Source organism: Rutilus rutilus (genome assembly GCF_951802725.1).
Source record: "Rutilus rutilus genome assembly, chromosome: 8".
Taxonomy (NCBI): Eukaryota; Metazoa; Chordata; class Actinopteri; order Cypriniformes; family Leuciscidae; genus Rutilus; species Rutilus rutilus.
The window spans coordinates 27,338,680-27,362,308 of record NC_140222.1 but is presented as its reverse complement, the minus strand read 5'-3'; the positions used below and the strand labels follow the sequence as shown (position 1 = coordinate 27,362,308).

Genomic DNA, 23,629 nt, shown 5'->3' with positions numbered 1-23,629 from the left:
GCCGTCAAACCCGCTTCTGGAAACATCTCCGTGACTGAGGAGCGCGGTGGATTCCGTGCTGCGTCCACAGGAGACCGAGGCGAAGTCCTTGTTGTTGGAGATCCTGCTCGTTGCTCCCCCTCCTGGTGCCACATTCTTCATCATCCTGAAGGAAGGGTCAAGGATCTCTTTGTGGTCTTCATCGCCGTCCTCCGCTTCGTCCATGACGGGGTTGCTTTGAGATGAACCCTGACGCTGCCAGACTGCGAAAGCGCAGACGTGGGCAGTTAGTGGCTTTACTCCGCGTCCCAGTGTCACCAGACAGCGTTGCTATGGCTGCAAGCGTTCACTCCCTTACCTGGAAACGCATCGCAAGCTCTGTGTACACAGGCATCAATTCAACTATGTCAAGGAGAAATTAGTTGGAAATGGGCCGAGATGCGCTTCATTGTGCGTTTCTTTGCATATAATAATAATAATAATAATAGTGTAATAATAATAATAATTCATTGTGCGTTTCTTTGCATATACAAATGTAGGTTAGTAGCATGTAGTAGTCTATGGTGGAAATGCATTATCCATTTGCACGTTTCTTAAAAAAAAAAAAGATGATGCCTGAAATGTATTTGTCTTGGTTTCATGCATAAGCTATTTGAAAAACAGTAACATATTTTATATATATATTTGATTAAAATGTCAAGTTTGTGACCAAATAAAATATTATTTTGAATCATGAATAATATCAGGGGTCTTATAGGTTCTATTTGACCTGAACAAAAAGTGTCGTCAAAATGTTTTCTTTGTGTCCTTTTTAATTTAATTCATGTCATCACTTTGTCAAATGTCTTTTTTTCCAGGTTTTTCCAAGTAGGCTATTTCGAATGATATTCTCAAAATAACTCCACTGCTTTTTAATGAAATAGTAAGAAATGCCAAACTACTTTAAGACATATATAGTATCTTAATTATTGAGACGTTTTTGTTTATACCACCTAGATATTTGACAAAAGGCACCTTTAACTGAAAAAAATGCATTGCTCTCCAAAGCTTTAGCGATAGTTTGGGAATATCTACATGGACTTAATTACTATGAATAGTAGTAATAATATGGGTGACTATTGTTAAAGCACATGAAGGCTTAAATGAAGGCTTCTTGTCTCCAATATAACGATGCTGTGAGCTTTGTCACGTAGAGCCGCTCCCTACAACTGAAGCGAATAAATGAGTAAACGACGCCCCCTTCTGGCGGCTCAAAGAACACGCTGATTCTTCAGTACTGCTGCATCTCTTATGGTTTTTACAGTAAATCACTTCACATAAACAAAGCAATATTCAAAAGACAAAGTTAAAATCAACTCTTTATTCGGATTGTGCAAGTCAGTACAGTAGACAGTGTATTTCCTACGAAGCTAAGGCAAAATAATTTATACACTTCCATCAAGGTCTTAAAGTTTACGCATCTCTTAACTTGGAAATGGCTCACATCCAGACACTATACTTCACAATGCAAGTATGTCTGTCTATAGGAAAGTATAATTTAAGCAACAAAACAAGCCTTGACTAAAATCCCAACTTCACTGACTTAACCTAAAAAATATATGTAACTGTCCTCTGTTAGAATTTGGGAAACAATTTATAACGGATTATCCGAGGAACACTGCACTAGCACTTGGTCCTTATGGGTTTAAATGGCAGGAGGAACCGTTAAAATTCAACATTGGAAACCATCCAAGCAACCTGAAAATAAGCTTGTTAGACATTAAACGGAAAATTGATAGGCAGACAAAAAGCGTCATTTGACCATCCAACATGAGCAGTGCACTTTAATATGCAGCAACATCAAGAGTGCTGCACATAAAAGTTGTTAATTTAAATTATTTTAATGAAAAACAGCATGTACAATAAAGTGGTTGAACATTAAGGCTTAGGGAAAATGACTGCCAAAAAGAAATTGAAAGAGTAATGGTTGTTTCAGCAATCTGTACACACTGAACATCTAATTATCATGCTGACCAGTGATCGGATCTCACACTCGGTAGATGTTTCAGAAAGTCGCGGTGCGTACACTCGTGGAGAACAGTGAAAGAAGCCAGGAAGACGGGGGGGAGGGAAAAATAAAGTTAATTCCCACATTAAGAGATTTTCACTAAACACACTTCTACAACACGAATACAATCATGCAGTTTCCCCCCCTCCCCCCCAGAACCACTTTAAAAACATCTGCTGGCAGCACATTACAGATACGAATAAAAGTAAAAGGAGACCAATTAATATCTCAGACATTTACACTCAAGCAGAAGGTTAAGGAACCGCAGGGTGCACTATAATGTGCTACTCGACGAAAATACTCCGCATGTCTTCAGCAGTAGTCAAGACACCTGGAAAGAAAGAAAGAAAGAAAGAAAGAAAGAAAGAAAGAAAGAAAGAAAGAAAGAAAGAAAGAAAGAAAGAAAGAAAGAAAGAAAGAAAGAAAGAAAGAAAGAAAGAAAGAAAGAAAGAAAGAAAGAAAGAAAGAAAGAAAGAAAGAATAAAAAAGTTAATATGCATAAACCATCATTTATTATACATTTATAATTTTTTTTTTTTAATTTGTATCTTCATATTCCATTACAGATGTTTCATTAATTTAATAAAAAACATAAAATTACTTTATATATTTTTTTTTAAATGTGTATAAACAATAATAATTTTAAAATATGATAAAATGATTGTTTCTATGATCAAAATATTTAAGATACAGAAAAATGTTTTATTAGTTTAAATTACATTTACAAAGATACATATATTACATGTATAAACTATGTATAAAATAATTTAATACAGAATTAGTTTATATTTTATAATGAATTTCCTTGAATGAAAAGTCCGTAATATAATTTTACAAAAAAAAAAAAAAATTTATATAGTTTAGTTTTGATTAGATTAAATGTATACATTTATTGAATTTCTAAATGAACACTTGAATAATACCTTTTCTCCTCCTCTCAGTTGGAGTTTCTTTGCCGGACGTTTTTGTCCTTGTGGTTGGCTGCGTTGCTCTTCCTGTAAAACACGGCGGTACGTCAGATCCCTCATTGATGTGCATGTGAACGTCCTGAGCTAGAAGCACATCGAGGGGCTAGTCTACGCTTCAACATGGCCTTGAAGTTCCTTAGCCCGAACTGCACAGATATCTGCGCTTCACAAATATTACAAAACAAACACTTACAGCGGTGCAGCTCCTGAGTCGTCATCTACAGGAAGCAGGAAGACATGGAAAGAAAAAGAAAAGCGTTAAAAACTCATTTTACAAGATTAAGCATCTACGGTCTACTAGAACAGCTGCTTGTCTAAGCTCTAGTTTGACAGCCTCAAAACGGTGCAAACCGTAAGTTTAAAAGCAGAGCGCCTAATGAGTAATGTGATTCGAGGACTGGCAAACCTTGTTCATGTTCCTCATTTGGTCATTTCTACTGCAAAACCTGTACACGTCATCTAAACACAGCTATGGCTCTTCTTACAGCACTACTAATGATGATTCATGCAGAATAATGCATTTACATTAACCATGCAGTCTGATGTTGGATTGAAAGGATACGTTTAGTGGTTTTCAACCCAAGGACAAACGTTTCCAATCAAGAATTATTTGTTTGTAGCACAACCTCACCAACACATGTAGTAATGCTGAGAAAAACATGGTTTCTTTTCTGCATCAATCATGATGAAGGCTCTCGAACAGCATTATATCACATTTGTAAACTCCTGCACTGGACAGTTCTGAGGTCAGTATAGACCACAAACCTTCATATTGAAAAACGCCCTGCCTCTGACACGCATGCGATACTTAACTAAGACACTTAATTAAAAAAAATTAACAAATGACCATCCATCCATCGAATACATTTGAGATTAGTCACAATAAAAATTGATATTTGCAACAAAAAAAATCCATGCATTTATGGGGAATGTATTTTAAAAAAAAAATTTTTTACATATAATAAATGTATATAATATATACAATATTATTGTATTTTAGCTGACAAACTGCATGCATTAAATCACTGTTTTATAAAGATAAAATTCAATAATATTGTGTATAGTATATATCATATACACAACATGTATACATAAATATAATTGATATATAAATAAGCATTTTAAGGGTGTTTAAAGTCATTAAAAATTAGGTTTAAAAACATTAAATTGAACTAAAGTAAATAGTGTACATTATTAATATGTAAAATATAATAATACATGTAGTTTGTGGTCATTTAAAGTCACTTGTTTAAAACAGATAATACATGGTGTATATTATAAATCTATATTTAATATGTAAAATACAATTATAAATATGCATTTTTAGGAGGTTTGAAGTCACATGTGACCATTTAGTCAAATATTACAGCTACTGGCAAGGTTGTGCTTCAGACAGTTAGATAACTTTAAATAAGATGCGAGTTGACTCCCAAAACACATTCTTTTAAAACAGAATCAGAGTGTAAAAAAAAAACAACCTTTTTCCCAGGTTTTCATGCAGAAAACACACTCAGAACCGGTCAAAGTAATAAAATTGGGATTATATATTTTGCCACCCTTGTTGCCATATGGGTGCTGCCTCTCAGAAACAAATGAGACGCAGAGGAAGTCGCTGCTAGAATATCATGCAATGAGAAGATGATGCAGAGAGCATGCAAGGCAATATAACATGATCCGTCTGAAATGTCATTATGTTATTATGCATAATACCTTGGCATTTAAAACCCATTCTGAACTGCAATATGTCAGACTCAGCTAAACGCTTTCACTGGCTACGGGAGAACCAATAAATTTGCTTTTCTTAAAACTAAGTAGGTTATTTAAGACAAACTGCCAGTGAAAGAGTTGTACTTTTCAGGCTATCAGCGAGAGCATTCAAACTCCCAAAACCCACTCGTTTAAGCAAAATCCACTTCAGTCTGACATGCAGTTGAGCACTTACCACAACGTAAAAGCAGCAGCGAACAGAGAAATAAACAACGTAAATCATAAAAATAGACTCAGCTGAGGCACAGCCACACACTACAGCCAAATAAAATAAACATACAAAATCAAACTGAAATAGGATCTTGCACCATTACGAATTCATAAACAAAAAAATGTAAAATTACATCCACTGATCATTTGTACATTCACGAAAATGGAAAGTGAAACGTAATTATGACGTAAACGGTTCCGTCACATACCGTCGGTGATCTCGTCGGGCTTTCTCTTCTTCTCGTAGATGAAGATGATGGTGACGAGGATGATGACCTCAGCGACAATGCCGAGGAATGGCCACAGGGCGGCCAGCTGGCTGCGCACACGCAGCTGAATCTTATCCTGGGCTTTTCCCACTTCACTGGTGCCGAGGCACTCATAGATGCCCATGTCCTCCACAATGTTCAGATCTTTTACGTACAGCGTGGTCTTGTTGGGGGTGTTCTTGATCTCATACTTGTCAGAAGTTCCATTGACAATGGCGACCTGTGTGTGTTGAGGACACAAAACTGTCATGTTATTTAGGCTGCAGGATTTGGTTCAAAAATCCTCAAAACTAAATTAAAAACTGAGCTCAGAAACAATTGGAGGGAGAATCGCGACGCATACTGAAAATCAAAAAAAAAAAAAAAATCCACCCAGAATCGCTTGTTGCGTCGATTTATTGCCCAGGCCCTAAAAGCTTCCGCAGAAAAAGCCGTTGCCAGCAAGTGGCAAGTTCAAACTAGACAGACATTTAAGGGATACGGTACAGTCATACCACTTAATACATGGCATTTCACCACATAAATAACTACGGGGATAAGAGATACCGTTTTAAAATCGCACCCGTTTGTTATCTTATAATCTATTACAGTGTACAAAACAGCAAATGTTATAATTACTTTAACTTTGGTTGAATACTATTTGTGAATTCTATTATTACAACTACTATAATAATACTACTAATAATTATGATCAGGGCTTGACCAGCCACCAGCCACTATGGCTAGTGGTTTTCCAAAGTTACTAGCCGAAATTAACATCGATACCATGAAGAAAAACCTGCCATATAGATATTCTTAATATCTCATAATTTGGCAGCAGGCTGCTGTCACTTTAAGACCTGACGCACAGATCCATTATAATGTTGCACATGCGTTTCCTTAACAGTTTACGTTTTCCTAAAGCTGTGTTTACGTGAATACTCACCAAGACAGGCATTTAGACATTATTTTGTGTGTATTTGACTGTTTAAATGCAATAAGCAGCGAAAAAGAACTCAATTTAGCACTGAGAGGTGGCTTTATGTGCACGTGCATTTTGGGTGTGAGCACAAAATTTGCGGGAATGAGTAAAATAATGTAGTATTACAATAACAATAGCAAATGTCATAATATCCAACATCCGTGGAAAAGCTTGCAAGCTTCAAGTTGACCTTTTAGTTTAGAGTAAACTATGCCATAAACGGATAGACATTACTGCTAGGTAAATCAATAGCAAGTGCGTGATGCCAAGTAACAACTTTGTAACCTTAACCAACCTTCAAACTCCATGGACAGGTACCAATCTCATGTTATTACAACGGTTTAGTAAAGTCTTCCTTTACCTTTTCATCTTCACCTTCAGGGAGCTTGTACCAACTCCAGTCAGTAGGCAGGGGGTATCCATGGCTCACACATACTAGGGCAGCCTTGTCCTTCTCATTAGCACTTTCAGAGTGTTTGTAGGCCACTACATGTGGGAGAGCTAACAGGAAGAGCATAATTATGGGTGATGAACACAAACATGAAAAATACAGCAGCAGCAACAACAACAAATTCTCTTACCTTTAACTTCAATGGATGAATTAGTCTGAGGCTCTGACCGGAAGACGCATTCATATATTCCAGCATGGTGGTAATCAATCTTTTCAATGCTACCAAAGAGAGAAAAACAAGCAATGAGACCCACAAATCAAAACCAGAATTAAAGTTTCCGCCCCACACTGTTTTATATGCCAATGGGGAGCCCTCAATATAACACCACCACCACCACAGCAATAAAGGTGAAGGGGAGGACAGTACAGTAAAGCAAATATGAACGATAAAGTAAACAGCTTTTCCAGTACACTGCTCAGGCATCCCCATGGATATTTTTCCGACCCAGCAGCTCTAATGGGAATTAAGGTCAGCTAGTATGGAGTGCCGGAGGCTCTTAACAGAACAGAGAAGACAGAGGCAAACAGAGAAGCTGCACAATATTTAAATGGACATGGATTGATGGTTAAACACAATGAGCAAAGCCGATCACTACCAAAAGAGCAAAGTTCTAAATTTCGCTCTTCTTTGGTCACAATTATTTACATGAGGTTGAGGAACATACCGGTATTCAGTGTAAGTGCTGTCACTGGGTGACTCTGATTTTTCAATGGTCTTGCCATTCTTGGTCCAGTAGTGGCCTTTGATGGGAGAAGGAGGGTTGGTAAGGTTGCAGCTGAGAGTTGCAGAAGTCAGGTTGCTCACCACCGCTGGATCGGTCATGATGTTTGGACCTGCCAAGGCATTAAAGCAAAAGTTACACAACTATACTCTCCGCCAGCTTTCATAACATCTTGACTGTATAATGGAAAAGAAATCCAGGAAAGCAAGTATTCATTGCTGATTATCCTTTAAAATGAGTCCACCAACCTCTGGATTCGCTGTGGTACTGTAAAAAAAAAATGACATTTTTGGACATGACGGAACAAATCGGAACATTGCTGACAAGATGTTCACCACAATGTGCACCGAAAGGCACATTGCGCACTACCAAAGGAGAAGTGAAGGTACATTTTAGCTGTGAGCTTGGGAAACATTGAGCAGTTTGCAAGCGAAAACAGATGGGAAGAGGGAACAAAATTATACCAACCAGCAACTGGTTTGGAGAACATGAGCTTATGAAATCCTGTTGAGGAAAAGCACTAGGTGGGCAATGCAGTGTGCTAAAGTGCTCTAAAACCACCAAAAGGGTTAAGTCAGACATCTAAAGTGCCTTTCAGAAGTTTACTAAAAGCAAGCCACATTAATGAGAGCCCTTTTTCAGAAAGGCATGCCAATTAGTGCGTTTTACACCTTCTGACTGATAGTAACGTTAACTGATCAATGCCATTTCTTTAAAAGGTTCAACTTCATCTCACAAGCTCTAGGCACTGATATGGCATCAGATTACTACGACAGAACAGACGGTGCTAGAGTAGAAGTCATGTGACCTGGTATGGGAGGGCGGCAAGGGAGGGTAAGGTAAGGGAGAGTCTGAATCTACGGGACTTCCTCCTCTACACTAGTGGAGACGCCTCTTTTCCACAACATAACTCACGTTCAAATACTATAACGTTCGCTTGTGAGCGAATCCACTTGACTTTGGGCGGGGTCCTGAGGTCGTTGCGGTCAGGGTCGTTTGAGGCGCGGCACTCGTAAATGCCCGTGTCGTTGAGCATTAGGTTGGTAAGGACGAGCGTGCTGGTGGCATGGTGAATATAGGTGGCGTTGATGCGTACACGATCCTCTCTTGCACCGTCAAACAGCTGAGTGACTGTTTCATCTGGCTCCTCGCCCTCAATGAACCACCACTGAACTTCAGGGATGGGGTTCCCTATGACCTCACAATCCAGCTCGGCACTGTCTTCTATGAGTTTCATCTGAGACAAGGGTGATTTTATGAAGCTCGCTGGACATTTGACGAGTGATGGGGGAAATTGGATTTAAAGTGGACCGTTCATTGAGATGATATGAATAATGATTAGCAGGCAGGCAGGCAGAAAAGAAACAGAAAAAGAGAGAAAATGTTAGAATGGAAGACATAAAGAAGGCATACATAAGAAACAAATTGGATTGAGCATCATGGTGCAAGACTTCAACACTTCATGATAGCAAAACCCAAATGAAGAACATTAGAAGCATTTTAAAAAGACAATGAGTTGAAGCATGCATAAAACAAAGCTTAGCATATCAAGAAATGCAGTGAAAAATGAAATTAGAATAATTCGCATGAAATAAAGGTATGAAGTAATGGTGATTACTTGTGACTGCCGGGGCTTAAAGGGAGAGTTCACGAAACAATGGAAATTCGGTCACTATTTACTCACCATTATGCCATTCCAAACCTGTATGACTAATGTTTCAACGGCCAAAACAACATTGGACCCATCTGAATTTTAATGTATGGAAAAGAAAGAAAGAAACAAAAACCTGAAAAGAAAGTCATGCAGGTTTGGAATGACATGATGGTGATTTTAATTTGAGCTAAGTAGGCTATTGCTTTAAGACTTGTCATATGATTGCGGTCGACCGTAAAAATTGCTAAAGCTGATATATTAGCTGATATTTTTTCTGGTTGGCCAGTGTGTCAGAAGGAGGGTCGTCGGAATTGACATAACCAGTGTAAATGAGAAATGAACCTAAAAACAACTTTTCCCTTTGAACCCTGAACCATTGTGCCATTCACGTAGACTCAAAGCATGTACTCTGGAGAAAAACAAGGTTGTACTGTGCTAATCCCCCATGGAGAATTTCAACACAATTCTTCTGATCACCTTCGAACAATACACCCCCCGAACGACATGGAAGTACGTGCGTAGCGGCTTGAAACAACAACCCTCCACATCAATGAAAAGAACACTGAGATCAGCCTCAGACCTGTAGTTGCCTCCTGCAGTGAAGCACATGTTTTCAGTGTGTTTGGTTTTGAAACAAGAGTAAGGTACTGCTCCCTTTTTGTCCATTGCTGAGGGAGGAATGTTTTCGTGAGTTAGCCAGGGAGGGGTAAAAAGGGTAGATGTCCACAATCCACATTACATTCAGACCACTGGGACTCCACACGTGCCTTAAGCCTGAAATAACATATGCCCTTTGAAAGGAGAACAGGTTTCATTCATTTGACCATCATGAAAGGTCACCAACGTTAAGTGGACCAGAGTAGACACAAATTCAAAACTACCCATAAACAAGCTCTAAAAGGAATTTAAGCATATATTTTTGTATATATGGGCTTAGATTTAATGTTACCATAAGACAAGCATATTGACTAAATATTTCAAGCCTAAATTGTAAATAACTCCAAACAGGGAGAACGGTAAAGTGCAAAAGTATTACTTGGTGCAAAGTCTGCCACTACTAGATAATTAACTTAACCTGTTCTAGCAAACGAGTCAATAAGGTCACCTTCTCACAAGCCGACGTGGATTAATTGGCAGTTGACCTATGGTCACTTGTTTCATCATCATAGTTTCTTGGCTCAAGCCCCTGATTGAATGCTGATAAATGCGAGATATCCTTCCCTATAAAAGGCATTAAACTACACAGCATGTCATAACTGTTTAACCACAAGGCTTAAGATTTCCAAATGCACAAGGGACATTAAGCTTGAATAAAAAGCACCATTTGCCACCGACTCAACTCATTCTGATGGCCTCTAGGAGATTATCATAAAAGCTAACAAATAGATATCTTTCCTGTACTACCATGAGACCACACAATTTAAATAAAGCATGCATTACAAAGAAGCATAAACTGGCTGAGGCTTTTACACCATGTTCTGCTTTTGTAACTACGCATCACTTTTTTTCTGGGTTTTCTCAGTAGTGTTGTAACATAAGAACCTTCAGTCCAAACAAGATCAAAATCTATTAAAATTTGAAAGGTTTTATATCTAATGAAACCGTGTACCTGTTGATACCTTTTTTTGTAGAGTTATAAGCCATTACTTTTAAAGTATGAAATAATGTGAAATTATTAAAAATGCAATTCAGGCGTAAGGGTTAATGCTGACATTCAACAGAGAGCTTACATAACCCTTATATATAAAGCTTGAATGATCAGGATCTGTATCCAACCATCATCATGATGTCAAGAAATCAGTAGTCGGTATCAGCTACAGAAATCCTGATGAGAGCATCGCTAATTCTCGATTCAATATAACAAAGTACGACAGAAAAGCTAATTATAATTTCTCATCAGACAAACAGAAAAAATTTCAATTTAACTTTCCTTGGTTTGTCTTTTTAATTTTACATTTTTATTTTCAATGACATAGAAGTAGCGATAGATCAATTATTTCATACTGTGACGTTAATCACAGTATGCGGACTAAATGATCAGAGATGTCCGGCATACTACTGTCGTTTTCACTGGAATATCAAGTTATGACATTTTGATTTAACATGAGATCAAAATTTTTTTACAAAACTTACATAGATGAATCAATCACAAGTAGTTCTTTAACATGAATTTACATATCAAGCTGACTTTAAAGGAATAGTTCACTGTCATCATTTACTCACCCTCAAGTTGTTCAATCCTGGCTGAATTTATTTCTTCTGCTGAACACAAAGATGATATTTTGAAGAATGCAGGAGTTGATGGACCCCATTGACTTCCATAGCATTTTTTTTTTTTTTTTTTCTATTATGGAAATCAATAGGGTCCATCAACTGTCTGTTTACTGACATCCTTCAAAATATCATCTTTGTGTTCAGCAGAAGAAGCTTATACACGTTTGAACAACTTGAGGGTGAGTAAATGATGACAATTTTCATTTTAAAGTGAACTATTCCTTTAAGACTAGTTAACTAGTGTTTCAGGAAACCCAGCGACTAGTTTTGAAAGTAGATATTTTTGCATACGCCCACAGATTAGTGAGTAATTCAAAGAAGTTGAAGGACAGGACTATCCTCACCCACAACATGCTGACAAACACCTTCTCTAGGCATTTTCCAAAGTTCAAAATGGCTGCCAATAGCATACCAAGCACAAAAACACAACAAAATACCTGCCCTTTTGCGTTAACCCAATTTAATGAGCAGAGCTGAAGATTGAGTACTAAGGGGAAACTCTCATTTTAATTCTGAGAAGTTATGAACCATCCAGTTAAATGGCTATAACAAATGTAATATGAGACAATGCAACAACAGCATGAGCAAATCGGTCGCTCTGGCACAAATTGTGTCATTTTGAGGAAATACGAATGCTTACGTGCAGAAAAGCGCCTCCTAAAGTGTTTAGCGCCCTATGAAGCTGATTAGGTTTCGGATTTACCGACCCTGCCATTCATCAGCTGCTGCTGCTGTTGGGGACTAAACAAATTATAATGGTGCCAGACCATAAAACAAAATCATTCTCATTACTCTGCCATTTTCATTCATCATGCAAACCAACTGATGCATCTAAAAGGATGGGGGGTGATGTTTAACATATTTAAGTAAACTTAGCAGTACATGATTTACAACTAAATTCTAAACTGCTAAACTTTCATTACCGTAAGTGAGCGATGTCTACAAGTTCAGTAGGTTTGCATGGATTCCTGTGCCATTTCCAGTGATGGGACATTATAATGAGCTTAAGCTAAGCCTTTTGTTGAACAACGATAGACTGAGAGATGAAAAATGCTGCCTGGATGCCTCCTTCATGCCAAATGATTGGACGAAACATGTTTTGCCTCCCCAAGCTTTCATTATGATTAAAGGTTACACTTAACTAATGTTTTACTGTACTAGACAGCATGACACCAAAACAAGCCTGCACCAGTTGTCATGGCTGTCTGATGCTTACCGTTAATACATCATTCACTGGAGTAAATGACCTGGTGGAATAAGGACAAGCATTTATATTTTAACAAGCAAAATTTGAGTCCTGGCAATAATTAAACGTCAACTAAGAAGCATGATACACAGAGAGAAGATCCTCTTTAGTTTGAGAAATGTGTAACTTAGAAGGTTACAACACCCCCTATGTTGGGATTAAAGGTTATTTTACATGAAAGAACAGCAAATCCACATGGTGGGTTTTACACTTTGGCTTTAATGCCGTGATGATCATTGCTGTCGCTAACATCTTAATTAATTGTTTATATTAACATAGAATATAAATTCACTTTTTTGATAACTATTTCCATTTTTCGAACTTGAGATAACTAACGTTAAACAAGCATCACTGAGAAAAATGACTATTTTACAAACATCAGCTGTTCCTCGATGCGCGTGAGCCATTTCGCGTGTGCTCGTGCCCGAGTTTGCCGACGGTTTAAACGGCTTTTTAACATTTCAAACGCTCATCATCGATGTATTTCGCTTTACTGTGAGGTAAAATCAGTGTAAACACAGACGGCTTGCCGTATAGGTCGTGTTTATGTCTACAGCCGGCCTGCGAAAAAATTAGCTCGCGAGCTACATGATCAACAGAAAAACAAGACGCCTTAACGTTACCTGTATAAGCCTCGGCTTGGAACCAGCCAATACAAATGGCGACAATTGCGCCGAACAGCTTCCTTCTCATGGTGAAATGTTGTTAAATATGTAACAGAGTGAATGTCGGGCCTGTTTCTAGAGGAAAACACAATACTGGTGAAAGCCCTCGATGAAGCACCGTCGTCCTCTACTTGTTCCGACCGCACTCAGGAACGCGCACGTATACAGGCGAGAGTTCTTGCGTCATCACGTCCGGTCCCCGCCTTGTATTCTTGTATGCCAATTTACAAAATTATTTCGACATCTTTTAGGTTTTCAAATTGCAGTCTCTGTCATTGTAACTAACCAAACGCATTTTGTGAGTATAATGTTCGAAATTAATCTAAACCACTACATTTAATGTTTTTATACTTTATTTTATTTTTTTATTTTATTTATACATTTTTAAAATTATACATTTATTCTGATAAACTTACAGTGGAAGAACAGTAGTAATCTGTTCAGATTCATATTCTGCACTATAAGTATATTGAATGGAAAATCAGAATAAGATATAGTAGAAGTAGGCAGACTACAAAGTTTGTGGAATCTGCCAAATGAGAATTAGAGTAGAATGTTTAAGGGAAACGAGGACGTGGACAAGATAGTTAAAGGGTTAGTTCACCCAAAAATGCAAAGACCTTCGTTCATCTTCGGAACACAAATTAAGATATTTTTGATTAAATCTGAGAGCTGGATCACTCCTCCATAGGCTTCTAAGACACTATAACTTGCTGGCCCAGAAAATGTATTAAAGACATCGTTAATATAGTCCAGGTGACTCCAGTGGCTCAATCTTAAGTTTATAAAGCGACGAGAATACTTTTTGTGCGCAAAAACAAAACAAAAATAACGACTTTATTCCACTATTCATTTCCTTCTCTCTGGCCCTCGAGTCTTTTCACGTAGTATAACTGCGCAGCGCTTCTGTGTTGTACGTCACACGCATCACACACATGACCAGCGTCGGCCAATAGTGAGCCTACGTGACGTACAACACAGAAGCGCTGCGCAGTTATACTACGTGAAAAGACTCGAGGGCCAGAGAGAAGGAAATGAATAGTGGAATAAAGTCGTTATTTATTTAATTTTGCGCACAAAAAGTATTCTCGTCGCTTTATAAACTTAAGATTGAGCCACTGTAATCTCTTGGACTATATTAACGATGTCTTTAATACATTTTCTGGGCCAGCAAGTTATAATGCTTTAGAAGCCTATGGAGGAGTGATCCAGCTCTCAGATTTAATCAAAAATATCTTAATTTGTGTTCCGAAGAACTAACCCTTTAAACAGGCACATATAGGCCTATCACACATATATCAACAGGGCATAACGCTTTATCTTTATTATTTATTAATTTCGCAAATAACCAAACTTTAACAACATAAGGGCAGATCCTTTGAGCGCAGCTGATGAAGTGACGCTCCAGTGATCAAGAATATTTCAATATACAAATAAGCTTTCTTTCGATTCCTCCGTTCCTCATTTTCTTTCCTTGCATCCTTCCCTCGTATCCTACAGAAGTGGAGCTGAGACGCGAGGAAAGGAAACGAGGATGCACAAATAAGAATTGAGAAGCACCCATGTGTGTTTTCGTTTGCACCGTTTCTCCCTGCCTTGTTTGTCATCATGGTAATTCATTTGATTTCGTCATTGTGTCCAGGTGTGTGTGTCATTATCTCCCCTATTTAAGTCCTGTTCAGTTTGTGTGTGGGTCTAATGTACATTGTGTGGAATGTCATTGGATTTATCTTGGATTTATCTTCATTCTTCGTGCGTTTGTCTCTCACCTCACCCACGGACGCAAAGCGATCGTCAGAAAATTTCGATCTCTTTATGAACTTTTTTGAAGTGTCAAAGTGGTAGTTGCGTAGCTGTCAATGGAGGGACAGAAATCTCTCAGATTTGATTAAAAATATCTTCATTTGTGTTCCAAACATGACCGGAAGTGTTTTGTCAGTTCAACTTAATGTAGACTTCATGCGGTTACAACTAAAATAACTGGTTTTGTTGAAATGAAATAAATGATTTAAGATTACTGGTTATAACTGAATTCAACCAACCTGAAAAAAACAAGGTTTTACTGAAGCATAACTGTGTAGATATAACCTGATTTCTCCAGCAAGGTAACATAGTTTAAGTTTGTTTTAATCTTTTTTGTTTTATATGATAAAAGTCTTTTTCCACCTTGATGTAAAACTGAATTCATTACACTTAATTTAATTGAAGAAATTTTTACACACAACTTAATTTAGTTTTTTCAAAATGAATCAGTTTAGTTCATCGACATTCACAAAAGCATTTTGAGCTAAGTTGATCGTAGAGATCATTGTTGGCTCTAAGATCTAGACTTACAATGCTTTTGGGAAACGCAACCCTGTGCAGTGGATCTTTAGTTCCCAGCATGCTTTGCAAGGGACTGCATTAGGAGAGTAAATTTAGGGATTAGGTTTTATTTCATGTGTTTTTCAGTAAAGGGAAAAATGTTGGTATAATGTTATTGTTTAATTGTCAGTTATGTTGGACATTTAGAGGAGTTTCTGTTATTGAATGTTGTGATACCATTGTACTAAAGAGTAGCACTGTCAATTGTGATTTTCACTTTATTGCAACATAATTTGTTTATAACCCCAAATCACAATTTCTCATTGACGCATAATTCACTGATTAGCAAGGAGCAGCCAAACACAAACCTTTTCTACTTTGTCCTTCAGAGCAGATGTCCTGTAGCTGACACAAGTCACAACTATACTGTCCTCTATAGGTCTTGTGTAGTTGTAGTGCACATGTGTTGAAAGTGTCCATCGTGAGCTTTATCGGAAATTGTATATTGGGTCAATGTAACTCAGTAGTTAAAACAGCATTCCCTTGTTTCATGTTACATAAACCTGCATGATTGAATTAGGTTACAACAACAAAATTTGAATTTACAAGTAGAATCAGCTAGAAATACCTCCTTAAAGCAACAACTGCACATGTTCACTTTTTACATATGGGGAACGACATGAGGATGAGTCATTAATGACAGAATTTTCATTATTTGGTAAGCTATCCCATTAATGGACCCAGTAAAACATTTACAGTTACAGCGGCGGTTGAACATTTATGTGATGTGGTGAAAATAAAATAAAAAATAGTACAGCTACAGTACATAATACATTTTGGAATAAGTGTAGCCCAGCAATAAGATTTAATATTGCAATATAGAGTATATGGTAGCTCTTTTCTATATATTATTATTAATAATAATAATAGCCTAAAAATACAATTATGAGTATAATATAGTAATATACACTCACCTAAAGGATTATTAGGAACACCATACTAATACTGTGTTTGACCCCTTTTCGCCTTCAGAACTGCCTTAATTCTACGTGGCATTGATTCAACAAGGTGCTGAAAGCATTCTTTAGAAATGTTGGCCCATATTGATAGGATAGCATCTTGCAGTTGATGGAGATTTGTGGGATGCACATCCAGGGCACGAAGCTCCCGTTCCACCACATCCCAAAGATGCTCTATTGGGTTGAGATCTGGTGACTGTGGGGGCCATTTTAGTACAGTGAACTCATTGTCATGTTCAAGAAACCAATTTGAAATGATTCGAGCTTTGTGACATGGTGCATTATCCTGCTGGAAGTAGCCATCAGAGGATGGGTACATGGTGGTCATAAAGGGATGGGCATGGTCAGAAACAATGCTCAGGTAGGCCGTGGCATTTAAACAATGCCCAATTGGCACTAAGGGGCCTAAAGTGTGCCAAGAAAACATCCCCCACACCATTACACCACCACCACCAGCCTGCAGTGGTAACAAGGCATGATGGATCCATGTTCTCATTCTGTTTACGCCAAATTCTGACTCTACCATCTGAATGTCTCAACAGAAATCGAGACTCATCAGACCAGGCAACATTTTTCCAGTCTTCAACTGTCCAATTTTGGTGAGCTCGTGCAAATTGTAGCCTCTTTTTCCTATTTGTAGTGGAGATGAGTGGTACCCGGTGGGGTCTTCTGCTGTTGTAGCCCATCCGCCTCAAGGTTGTGCGTGTTGTGGCTTCACAAATGCTTTGCTGCATACCTCGGTTGTAACGAGTGGTTATTTCAGTCAAAGTTGCTCTTCTATCAGCTTGAATCAGTCGGCCTACTCTCTTCTGACCTCTAGCATCAACAAGGCATTTTCGCCCACAGGACTGCCGCATACTGGATGTTTTTCCCTTTTCACACCATTCTTTGTAAACCCTAGAAATGACTGTGAAATACTCAGACCGGCCCGTCTGGCACCAACAACCATGCCACGCTCAAAATTGCTTAAATCACCTTTCTTTCCCATTCTGACATTCAGTTTGGAGTTCAGGAGATTGTCTTGACCAGGACCACACCCCTAAATGCATTGAAGCAACTGCCATGTGATTGGTTGATTAGATAATTGCATTAATGAGAAATTGAACAGGTGTTCCTAATAATCCTTTAGGTGAGTGTAGAATAATAATATAATAGGCAGAAGAGGTCTCTTGGAAATGGAAAGAACAGTCCATATGTGTATATGTAGTCCTTGAGGTTTGTGTTGCCATGTGGCTAAAAAGGAAGAAAAATTCTCAAAATAGAATATTTTTTCTCAGTCATTAAAGTAATTAAAGTCATGACCTTCAAAAGAGGCTTTTATCACTCAGTTGTTCCAAAATGACCAAACATAGGCTATAATTGTATCATTATATAAAGTATTTTTATATACTTATATATTTACTTCTGTATTTTTTTTATACAGAAGTAAAAGTAATTTAGTCATAAAAATGTGTATAATAAATTAACAAAACTTTCAAACAGAATCACTAATGTCCTATTTATCAAAAAAAAAAAATTATGCTTAAACAGTTGTTGGTGTGATTTCTCTTAATTCGCATTACTAACATTCATTAGGATTATACTAAAAACCATATTGTGGCACAAAATTATAAAAAGCAACAGCAATAATGCAACATGCTTAAGTGACATAAGAACTTTGTTTGCACTTCCTATCGTTACCTTGAATGAGCATGTAAGATTCTTAAAGAAATAGAATGGACAAAGCAAACAGAATAATCTAAAGATGCCTTATTGTGGTGATCTAGAGATGTACATCGATAATAAGTAAGCTTACACATAAATATAATATTAAATCAGCTACAAAGGGAGATAAAACTCCACTAGTAGCACTTTATAAGATTGTCCTAAATAGGATCCACATCATCAAAATAGTCGTCTGCAAAGTTGAGCATCTGTTGTAGCGCCGTGAGAAGCAGGACGTCACAGTTGAGCTCCAGCTCCAGCTCCTGACTGTAGTTCTTCACCGGTAACACACAAGACACCGGCACTCCTAACCGAGAGCTCACCTCCTGCACCTGCAGAGACAAAACATGTCATTTACATTTATACATTTAGCAGGCATTTCTATCCAAAGTGACTAAGATGAGCAATTTGTCACAAAACCGACAACATTCGTAGTATACAATGCCAGGTTTAAAGGGATACTTCACTTTTTTTGGAAATAGGCTCATTTTACAACTCCCCCAGAGTTAAACAGTTGAGTTTTACCGTTTTCGAATCCATTCAGCCGATCTCTGGGTCTGGCGGTACCACTTTTAGCATAGCTTAGCATAGATCATTGAATCGGACAAGACCATTAGCATCTCTCTCAAAAAAATGACCAAAGAGTTTCGATATTTTTCCTATTTAAAACTTGACTCTTCTGTAGTTACATCGTGTACTAAGACCGACGGAAAATGTAAAGTCGCGATTTTCTAGGCTGATATGGCTAGGAACTATACTCTCATTCCTGCGTAATCAAGAAACTTTGCTGCAGTACCATGAGTGCAGCAGGCGTAATGATATGACGCAGCGCCTGAAAATAGGTTAGACAAACTTAGTCCCGGTCACGTTGGAAGTTACTGAGCTGGGGACTATTTTCAGGCGCTGTGTCATATCATTACACCTGAAATGAGCCTATTTCCAAAAAAAGTGGAGTACTCCTTTAAGAGAGGTTGAAGGTTATGGAGGGTGACTTTGTGCCTTGATGTGAAGGAACAACAAGTCACTGAGTCCTGAACGAAAAGTCCATGTGATCGGGTGATCATGCCTCACCTTCGTCTTGATGTAAGAAGTGATATAAATATTTTGAAGATCTTCCTCCACATCAGGACATGCTTCATCTACTTTTGTCATCAAAACCATCTGGGGAATGCCTGAAAATGTGTAAATAACCATTAGTTAGTCTTGGAACATTTGGCATAAGACAAGTAACTTAACATAAGATAAGTAACTTACCCAGTGTGTTCACTTTTTTGCGTATGGCAGCGAGTTTTTCCTCTAGTTTGCTGGACATGAGGGCGATTTTGGTGGCGTCGATCACATACACCACACAGTGGATCTTCTCCTGTAGAGATGCAGGTCTGAAGGCCTTTTGCTCATCCGGTTGAAATGGTGTTGTGGGGTTGAACTGAATCAAGAGGATTTAGAGTGAAATAAACATTTAGTTATTTATACTTCATTCTGTAGAACAGTGCACTTACTTTATAGCGGTCTGGTACGTGACCTTGAAGAATGCTGCTGATGTCATCAATATCCAGTCCTGCACCTGATTGCTCCTCGAGTCCCATGGTGTCACACAACACAAATGGCAATGGCTTTCCTTCACGACCGTCTTTCACTGGGTATGTGCGAAACTACCAACCAAGAAGAGAAACACATCAAGATCTGAAGTCATCAAGAGCTGTTCCTCGACCTGAAGAGAGACTTCTGTAGGAAACACTATGAATCCTGTTGAATCTGTACCTGTGTGGTGAGACTGGTGCCTGCAGATCCTGACATGGCTTTGCAGGTTATGCGGCCCATGAAGACGGAGTTGATGGAGTTGAAGAAACTGGATTTTCCAGCACCGACAGGACCGATCATTAGGATTCTGACCCGACTCACAGACAACATCAGAGGTTTATAATCCCTGATCATTTTCATGAGCTCGTCTCTTCGTCTACAACAGAGATTTCTATTACTGTATAATACTGTATGAAATCAGCAGCAAAACAACATTGAGTGAAAACTTACTTTTCTGTCCACTCAACATTTCTCCATGGATTCATCTTGACACTGACCTGAGGATCTTTTTCTGAGGACGTTTTATTATACAAATTACTTTCACCGTAACATTAACAGCAGTACATTTTAAAATACTGGACTCTGAATGTATATAATTTACTCTACACAACGTGTATTTCAAATTCAATAAACAATTGTAAAAAATAATAAATAATCTGATAAATGTCTTACTCTGTTCCACTTTGTACACTTCACATTCATTCAGCTGAGTGTCGTTCCCATACAGGTTGGCAGGATTCAAATCGAATGGATTAACCCTCCCTCCATATCCACCATATCCACCATTCCGTCGGTTCCTTGCAAATCCAAATGCATTCTGTCCTTGATGATATACAGCTGGTTGGTTGTTGTAGCAAAAGTACAACTGTTGGCCGAAGTTGGGTGCTCCAGCATCATCATAACGTGCAAACTGTCCACTTTTAACTTTGATGCAGAGAGGGGTTCCACCTTGAACACTGAACAGGAAAGCTTCTTCATCTCTAATTTCCCATCCACTTTGAGTATAAGCTACACTAGTGTATCCACCAAAGATGTAGCCTGATCTGTTATAGGCTACAAGTAAAGTGGGACCCTGATGGTCACATCGCTGATGGAAGGCAGAATTATGATATCCATGAACAGAAGCTTTGTAGAGAAGAGTCAGTTCAACATTCCCCAGCAAACCACAGAGCTGCTTTCTTTGCTCTTCTGGTAAACTAGAAGTGAGTGGAGCATTGTGAGTAAAGTTGTGAGGCCCTCCGAAACTGAAACTATACATCTAAAAAGAAAAAGGATATATGATTTGAGTTCTTTGTAATAGACACACATAGACACAAGCAGTCAGATGATTTGTGTTGTGAAAGCCCTATACGAACTAACCGGCTAAACTGACTTCTTTGCTCTTCTGTTATTTTAGAAGTGAGAGTTCAAGCTTAGATTTCCCAGCATTTTCTTCATCTTTAAGACAAGACAAAAAGACATGCAATAGAAAGTACAGATCTTTTATGTATAACATATACAGATTTAATTTACTTTGTTGTTAATTTTTTATTGATTCTTTATAGTTTTGTCAATTTATTGTTATCTTTACGAATACATATTAAAGGGGTGGTTGATTATGATTTCACTTTTCTAACTTTAGTTAGTGTGTAATGTTGCTGTTTGCGCATAAACAACATCTGCAAAGTAACAACGCTCAAAGTTCAAATCAAAGGGAGATATTTTATTTGAAAGAAATTGCTTTTTAAGGACTACAACAAACGGTTGGTAGGGACTACACAACATTCCTCCCGGGTTGGTGACATCACAAACCCTAAAATTTACATAAACCCTGCCCCCATAACATGATTTATAGATTATCAAGACAGAATATGCTAATAAATGACTAGAAGATAACTACACATAAGCTACATAAATTCACCAACTAACCATTCAGAAATGTTGTCTACATGTCACTTCTTGAGTCTCTCCATCTTTCTGACTCCGGTTTGAACATAAAAAGCTAAAAGTTTTAGAAATTTTCAGTGCATGTCTGTGTGAGGTAAAAGGACAAGAGCTCTTGAAGCTCCGCCCTCTGTGCTGGGAGCAGCAGCTCATTTGCATTTAAAGGAACAGACACAAAACGGTGCGTTTTTGCTCACCCTCAAAAAGTGACAATTTTAACATGCTATATACAAATATCTGTGGGGTATTTTGAGCTAAAACTTCACATACACACTCTATAGAGACTTATTTTTCATCTTGTGAAAAGGAATTTATACCACCCCTTTAAAGCCAGCAGTATTGGCTGAATTAATAATACTTAAAAATTTCTAGTTGTGGTTTCAGATATTTACATTCATAGAAGTAACCACACTTTTGTTAACACAACAGTTAATTCAGACTAGCAGTAAACATCTTTAATTAATGCACGTCAACATAAACTAATACATTTTCAACACAAGATGTTTACGTAAACATTACTTTCTAATATTATATGGCAGATGGAGCTCAGGGTGGGGCCACATGAACAAGCCTTATCACTGTAAGCAGTGTTTGCACACGGTTTCTGCCGCTCTGTCAGAAACTAGACCTTTTAACCCCTTCCCAGTCACCCCCAATTTTGGCAAGTGCTGCATACATGAAATGCCCAAAATAAAAAGGTTACTGCTCATAAGTAATTCTGAATAGAAACATAACACACATACATTTAGAAAGCCAACACTTGAGAGTTTATAGTTCAAGACTCAAAATTAACCAGACTGTTATAAATATTGAGATATATAAGCTCAAACATATTTTGAACTAAAATAATCTGGGATCACCAGTGATCCCTGACTGGTAAGGGGTTTTAACTAGAAATGAAACTGAAATCAGCTCGACAAAGAATGACTGAATGGACTAATGAATTTTTATTTAATCACTGCAATGTGATAACAGTTTGTTAAAAGTTAAGGTTACATTTTATTTTAAGGTGTCATTGTTACAGTGTAATTATATATTTAAGTACTGAGTAATACTAAGCAACTACATGTACTTACTATAGGGTTATGGTAGGATAAGGATTTGGTTGAGGGTTAGTTGCATGTAATTATGCATAATTTACTGTTATTACTATAAGTACATGTAACAAGGACACTGTAAAATAAAGTGTTAACAAAGTTAAATACTTGTTTATATTTGAGAAACTACTTTCGTGTTTGAAAACGATAGCATTAATTAGACCTGCGTTTTAGATTGGCCCTAGAACATTACAATTTTTGATATTCATGATTTATGATTGGGTATATTGTCTATGAAGCTTACCTTTTAGCTGTATTTTTGTGCATCAAACACTGAAATGCTCTTCGTACAAGATAATACACCAGTATGAAAAAAAGCATGTAAAGCTCCTCCTATAAAACACTGGTCTGCTCTTTCCTTTCCCTGGCCTTATAGGCTACTCATAACATAGGCTACTCCAGAGAACAGCGAAAATTATCTTTGGGCAGTAACCACATTGTCTGTCTGTCCGTCCGTCCGTCCGTCCGTCTGTCCGTCTGTCCATCCATATGAACTGATTATACAACACTCACTGCTGCAAATGTTTTTGCATGCTTTAATGAAATTATGTGTATTAAAATATGCTCTGTCCGAAATAGAAAGTAATAATGCTACAAGGCATTCTCTTAAATGGTATAATGTGCATTAATTAGGTCATCAATTGATTATTGTAGAATAATACATGGCTCAGCATCAACCTCATTGCTTACTAAGATAGAGGTGATTCAAAACCAAGCTCTTAGAATATGTTGTGGAGCTTTTAGATCCTCTCCTGTGACAGCTTTGCAGGTAGAAATGGGTGAAAAGG

At 37.7% G+C, this 23,629-nt stretch overlaps 3 protein-coding genes across 5 annotated transcripts in view; all 3 read right to left on the bottom strand.

The window, feature by feature from the left end:
• The window catches only part of hcn2b (hyperpolarization activated cyclic nucleotide-gated potassium channel 2b), a 35,784-nt gene extending 35,064 nt beyond the window's left edge, over positions 1–720 (bottom strand). Inside the window, exon 1 of the mRNA XM_084416510.1 lies at positions 1–720. This exon is cut by the window's left edge and continues 467 nt beyond it. Within this exon, the coding sequence (XP_084272636.1) occupies positions 1–204 (204 nt within the window). The 5' untranslated portion in view covers positions 205–720.
• Positions 721–1,324: 604 nt separating this feature from the next.
• On the bottom strand, positions 1,325–13,401 carry bsg (basigin). 2 transcript variants are annotated; one of them, XM_084417683.1, is made up of 9 exons: positions 13,172–13,384; positions 8,290–8,640; positions 7,318–7,486; positions 6,783–6,871; positions 6,563–6,702; positions 5,181–5,460; positions 3,188–3,212; positions 2,950–3,021; positions 1,325–2,357 (listed from the first exon to the last, which is right to left on the bottom strand). In XM_084417683.1, exons 1-8 carry the CDS (start codon positions 13,239–13,241, stop codon positions 2,964–2,966), a joined length of 1,182 nt encoding a protein of 393 aa, XP_084273809.1. In that variant the 5' UTR covers positions 13,242–13,384; the 3' UTR covers positions 1,325–2,357; positions 2,950–2,963. The 2 variants fall into 2 exon arrangements, with proteins under 2 accessions (XP_084273809.1, XP_084273808.1); XM_084417682.1 differs by lacking the exon at positions 8,290–8,640 and having other exon boundaries at positions 13,172–13,401.
• A 2,426-nt stretch (positions 13,402–15,827) lies between these two features.
• LOC311295763 (interferon-induced protein 44-like) lies at positions 15,828–23,186 on the bottom strand. Of its 2 annotated transcripts, XM_084417266.1 has the most exons (9): positions 23,086–23,137; positions 21,181–21,258; positions 20,494–21,079; positions 20,272–20,332; positions 20,002–20,197; positions 19,740–19,892; positions 19,495–19,666; positions 19,312–19,412; positions 15,828–18,572 (listed from the first exon to the last, which is right to left on the bottom strand). In XM_084417266.1, exons 3-9 carry the CDS (start codon positions 21,077–21,079, stop codon positions 18,402–18,404), a joined length of 1,440 nt encoding a protein of 479 aa, XP_084273392.1. In that variant the 5' UTR covers positions 21,181–21,258; positions 23,086–23,137; the 3' UTR covers positions 15,828–18,401. The 2 variants fall into 2 exon arrangements, with proteins under 2 accessions (XP_084273392.1, XP_084273391.1); XM_084417265.1 differs by lacking the exon at positions 21,181–21,258 and having other exon boundaries at positions 23,086–23,186.
• Positions 23,187–23,629: the final 443 nt, after the last annotated feature.

What these genes read in the sequence shown, in the direction of transcription:
- bsg (XM_084417683.1), bottom strand. Translation starts at nt 13,241, where the DNA reads ATGAGAAGGAAGCTGTTCGGCGCAATTGTCGCCATTTGTATTGGCTGG. An exon ending in AGCACTTACACTGAATACCG is followed by an intron (nt 6,872 to 7,317) that starts GTATGTTCCTCA and finishes TCTCTTTGGTAG; the next exon opens with CATTGAAAAGATTGATTACC. An exon ending in GCCCGACGAGATCACCGACG is followed by an intron (nt 3,213 to 5,180) that starts GTATGTGACGGA and finishes TGCTTCCTGTAG; the next exon opens with ATGACGACTCAGGAGCTGCA.
- LOC311295763 (XM_084417265.1), bottom strand. Translation starts at nt 21,079, where the DNA reads ATGTATAGTTTCAGTTTCGGAGGGCCTCACAACTTTACTCACAATGCT. An exon ending in AATGTTGAGTGGACAGAAAA is followed by an intron (nt 20,198 to 20,271) that starts GTAAGTTTTCAC and finishes TCTCTGTTGTAG; the next exon opens with ACGAAGAGACGAGCTCATGA. An exon ending in CAAAAAAGTGAACACACTGG is followed by an intron (nt 19,413 to 19,494) that starts GTAAGTTACTTA and finishes ACACATTTTCAG; the next exon opens with GCATTCCCCAGATGGTTTTG.